Raw genomic sequence first — 5,254 nt, forward strand, 5'->3', positions numbered from 1 at the left:
GTGGCCATAATAATAATAATAATGCTAATTTTTGCTCCTAGAATCCAACGCGATGCTGTTCTCTGGCGTTACATTATTACCCTGACGGAATTGTACTTTCAAAGCTGCTACTAAGCGCTAAGCCCGACCGTATAGGTCCGTACATCCGCTTTTCAGGTACCCATTTTAAACAGCTGGGTTGACTGAGTGCAATGTGGACGAAGTGCCTTACCCAGGGACACAACACAGTATGAGACCCAGGTCACAAATTTTGGTGTCTCCACCGGGATTCGAACCCGGGCCTTTGGCGTGAGAGGCCAGCATGCTAACCACTACACCACTGTGCTCCATAGTCAATAGTGGTGCTCACTAGCATCTGCAAACTGTTGAAAATCAAAGTCAATTAGTTTAAAAAAAACATTAACTGAAAATATACTTGAGCAGTAGTGATATATCCTGCTTCATATTCACCTGTGTGTATAAAACTGAACATTCTGTCCCCAGAGAGCTGTCGGGAGTTTCGGACTGTCTGGCCTGGACCGTCTCCTGTGTTTCATGATTGTCAAGGAGCTGCAGAGCTACCAGATGCAGATCATGAGGGGCGTCTTCCGTGACAAGAACTGGATGGAGTTCTTCGGATCCGTCACCAGGACTCTCAACCCTTTGCAGGGAACTATCTGTAAGTTTCACAGAAGCGAGGAGTGTGTAACAAAAATATTATGTAGTTTAACTACAAAAAGTCAGTACAACTTTAAGAGAGACGTTAAAATTAATGTTTGGTCTTTTAGAATATTGGTTGTTTTTCTGCTGTATGTACAACGCAAGTTTTATCGGTCTTCTTTAATAGAAGACTTTCGTCATTTCGATAGTGATAATGTTTTGGTTTCACGGAGTAACGTACGACTAAGTCCCTCCAGTTTGTAACAAAAGGACAAAGGGCTGAGATGTCTGTAGATTATCACTGTTTGCATCAATATGCGATTTAATGAATCCAATGTTACTGTGATTATTATGATTACTATATATATAACACCTGGTGTTCACAAAATATTTCTCATAAGTTCCACACTGAAGCTATATTGCAGTGTCCATGTTGAGCAGTGGTATGGTTCGTCAGTGGGCTGGTGCTATACAATCAGCATTAGTCCAGACCAGTACAAGCACCCACACACATGAACATGAATGCACGTCATTAAATTTGAGAAAAATACTTGCACATGAAATTAAACCACATTCAACTCACTTACCAGTGAAACATCAGTCTGGAATCATGTGAATCTGGATTTCACTGGAAATAGTACCACCATATGCCCCAAGGTATATCCAATCTTCTTCAAGTGTGCCACAGTGCCCTGAGATCTATCTCTATCTCAAAGTTCCTCACAAACCAGGGGTGTATCCCTATTAACGACCATGTCTTTGTCCACAGCTCAGCCCCAGAAGGTGTATTCACAGGCCATATCCAAGGCCAACAAGCTGTGGGCACCATTCCTAGACATCATACTCAGGGTGAGTTGTATACACAGTACATTCTTTCATTGTGTTGGAAGTAGGTTTGAACAGTGATTGTCCATACTATATAGGTTTCTAGACTCAGACAAGTTGCTGCCCCAGTCAAGTCATTCTAACATCACAGTAAAGCCATTCTTTTCCCACAGAGGTTACTTGTCATACCTTCCTACGAACCTCTGTTCTAACACGGCCCTTTCATGGTGCGAGTGTTCAGGATTCGTGATTGGTTGCAATCCGTTGTTTCAAAGGTGATCATTCGCAAGGCCTCGGTAATTTCCGTATGCTTCGGGAAAACTAGAACCTCTTTCCCAGTGCGATGCGCAAACGTTTCTTCTAGACAGAACTCGGTCATGTTATGGCGGATCAATGTCTTGTGTGTCACATCAACACAAGTCCCCGGCAGAGGAGGGATATTTGTGGCCCCATATTTGCTTATGTTAGTCAAGTTGGATCTAAGTCGATGTAACACGTGTTCTGATTGGATAGAAAGAAGGGAGATAATTCGCGTTGCGATTTTTTGCCTCTAGGGGATTATACGAGAACCGGGAAATATGGCCGTATTAGAACAGAGGTTCGTAGGAAGATATGACAAGTAACCTCTGTGGAAAGAGAATGCAGTAGAGCATACTGAGAAGTATTCCATTTTCGTGCTCACTATATGCAGATCGATAATTGGAGCTCAGTAATCAATCAATAATCAATTGTAACCATAAACCTCACCACAAAACTTAGGTGGGCAACAACAGGACACAACATAACATAAGCCTCGAATATTTGTAACTTTTGTCAACCCATATTTGATCTGTAGAGACACTCGTATGAGCTTCTATATGTTTCTCCTGGTGGAATGATCACAATGTTGTGATGGTGGATGTTGCTGTAGGTGGGGCAGATGCAGTTGCTGAGACGACAGATTGCCTATGAACTCAACACATCGTGCAAGTTCGACTCCAAGTTCCTTGCAAATGCATTGCAGACCACGAACAAGTAAGGGGGAAATAATAAGCCCTTAGATGAGTGTACTTGAATTATTATTATGTGGGAGGTTTTAACAACATATAATCTGCTCGCATTTGAACAATCTCATGAAGATCAGATCCTTCTCACCAATATGATATCTATGGAAGACCCCTCCATAGCATTTAGAATAATCACAGAGCTATAGCCTTGGATTCAAGAGCACATCTGTTTAAAAATATATCTTAACTTTCATGGTTAATCTGGAACTCTGCACTGTACAATCTCATCTCTCTCTCTCCTAGACGCCATGGTCGAAGTAAGAGAGAGATAGGATAAGTATATAAATATACCGTTTATAGTCCAAATTTCCGCTTATCTCTCCAGCGCCCTGCTGGCAGACATTGAGAGACACTACCAAGACCCGAGTCTGCCCTACCCCAAGGAGGAGAACCCCCTGATGTACGAACTCACCTCGTACCTGGAGTCTGCTGGCTTCCACAACCCACTCCTCAAGGTGATGCTGACACCAGTTTGATTGGAATTTTGTACAGCCTTAATTCATGTTATTTAATGAATAGTGTAGACAATTTGCGTGAACCTTATTTCACAAGTCGTCAGAGTTTGTAGCCAGTCCTGCTGTAACTAAATGTATGCTATGTTTCTGTTGTCTGTTTTAGACATTTCCGGTTTTGTAGCAGAACCAAAGCATTGAGAATTATTTTGTTTGTCCTCGGCGTAAGTTAGTAGTCATAGGCTAGCAGACTAGCATATTTTGAAGTCTGTATAATTTGTATGCATTTGCTCCCTTTATACAGAGCATGTTGGTGTCTCCTGCGATCCACTACTAATGACATCTATGGGTAACAGAAGTAGACTCTTGGTGTTTTATTGTTGTTTCTCTGTTCCAGATCTACATCACAACTGCCCGGCTGCCATACTTCCCTCTCTTCAACTTCCTGTTCACCATCTCCCAGTTGCCCAAACTTGTTTACAGCAAAAGCCTCAGTGAGTTGTCTGCCCTTCTCAGTTTGTCAATAGTTGCACAATCAATGTCTTGCTATGAGGGATCAAATACATGAGAGGAGGAGGTCGCTGGTTTGGTTAATGAATGTCATCATATCCGTTAGATCGTTTCCAATATGGCCACCTACCACATCCAACGTGTCTATGTATGAATCTGTGCTGGCTGAGTATGGTTTTACGCCGTTTTTAGCAATATTCCAGCAATATCACGGCGGGGGACACCAGAAATGGGCTTCACAAGTTGTACCCATGTGGGGAATTGAACCCGGGCCTTCAGCGTGACGAGCGAACACTTTAACCACTAGGCTACCCCACCGCCCCTATGAATCTGTGGTGACCGTCAGTATAGTGTCCAATAAAGCCTCTGACCCAGCTAAACCTATCTCTGTATAAATTTATGTTGACCATTGCTCAATAAGACAACCATCCAAGTAAAACCCTGTCTATGTATAAATCTGTGTTGACAGGTGGTTTGGTGTCCAAGAAGACGACCGACCCGCTGGACTCCCCTACCTTTATTGTGGGTTGCTACACACTGTTGAAACAGTTCCACTCTGACAACATCAACTTCTTCCTGGCCTTCCTTGGGCAGTATGTCCGCTCTGTAGTGGAGGCCCTCGGCAGGTAGGTGCATGGCAGCAGCTTATTGGATCTAGTGTTTATATGTACCACAGTATACTGCATGCATTCGTCCACCATTTTGTTGGAAGTTGCATTGGTCACATGCTTAATAGATGCTTATATAAACTACATCAAGGGAATCAGTTTCTCATTCAAGAATTTCAATTTGTCCCTTTTTGTAAACTTTGCCAAGCAGATGCAAATATGCATGATTTTGAACAAAATCAGTGAACCAATATTTTCCAAATATGTTTCAGTATGTATTCATTAGTATTTTAAGTTGTGGTATACCGTTTATACTGGACACCTAGCAAGCATACACTCATAACCATAAAATAATTGTTTCTCATGCTAAGACTTTTGTGTGTCATGAAACCTTTCTTGCTATAAAACAACATGCAGGTATTTTGATGCTTCAGTTAAATCACAATCTCATTAAAATCAGATTTTAGTTCTCACTACCGCTAAACAAAGATCAAGGGACATCCCATTACAGGTCTCATCAAAGCGACCTTACAACTTAACAATGATTTTACTAAGATTGATCAGATTTTTTTCAAAGTAAATTATCATGTTGTTTGTCCATACACATCCCCCTAACACTGAGATAATGTCATGATTAATCTTACCTCTCATCACTGATTAACTAATCTGCCACAGTTCACGGACACCTGAAGCCTCCCAGGATATCATCAACGTCCTAATCTTCCTTGAAGACTTCATCTTCTACAGCGGAATGCCCAGGAAGGTGGGTAGGGGTTAAACCGTGACCAGGCTTTAGCAAATTACCTAGAGCCTGTGAAGATCGGGGTTAAATGGATCATCAGCCACACATGCTTGTCACTGACTTGGTTGATGCATGTCATCATATCCGAATTGCATAGATCTATGCTCATGTTGTCAATCACTGAATTGTCTGGTCCAGACGAGAATATTTTAAGACTGTCATCATGTAGATGGAATGTGTGGCAGTGACAGAAAAATTCGCTAGCAAGGTTGCGAGAAGTTATTAACAATGCATTCAGAGCCTCAGAGCTTTAAACTTCTAGTATTGTGCATGAATTTGCATTAGAAAGATGCTCAGATGAGATTTTCTCAATATACTTCTTGCATGTTGTTAATAGGAAATGACTTTAAAGTTTGCATCACTTTGTTTCAG

The 5,254-nt window shown here is 41.7% G+C and overlaps 1 protein-coding gene across 1 annotated transcript in view; it reads left to right on the plus strand.

The window, feature by feature from the left end:
- Positions 1-5,254, plus strand: part of LOC124253689 (WASH complex subunit 5-like) — a 28,877-nt gene that overhangs the window by 22,231 nt on the left and 1,392 nt on the right. The window contains 7 exon segments of the mRNA XM_046687503.1: positions 484-658; positions 1,409-1,488; positions 2,375-2,478; positions 2,836-2,965; positions 3,360-3,456; positions 3,942-4,098; positions 4,756-4,843. Coding sequence (XP_046543459.1) covers positions 484-658; positions 1,409-1,488; positions 2,375-2,478; positions 2,836-2,965; positions 3,360-3,456; positions 3,942-4,098; positions 4,756-4,843 — 831 coding nt within the window.

The sequence above is a fragment of the Haliotis rubra genome, unplaced genomic scaffold (assembly GCF_003918875.1).
Source record: "Haliotis rubra isolate DU_JTF1 unplaced genomic scaffold, ASM391887v1 Scf55, whole genome shotgun sequence".
NCBI classification, from domain to species: Eukaryota; Metazoa; Mollusca; class Gastropoda; order Lepetellida; family Haliotidae; genus Haliotis; species Haliotis rubra.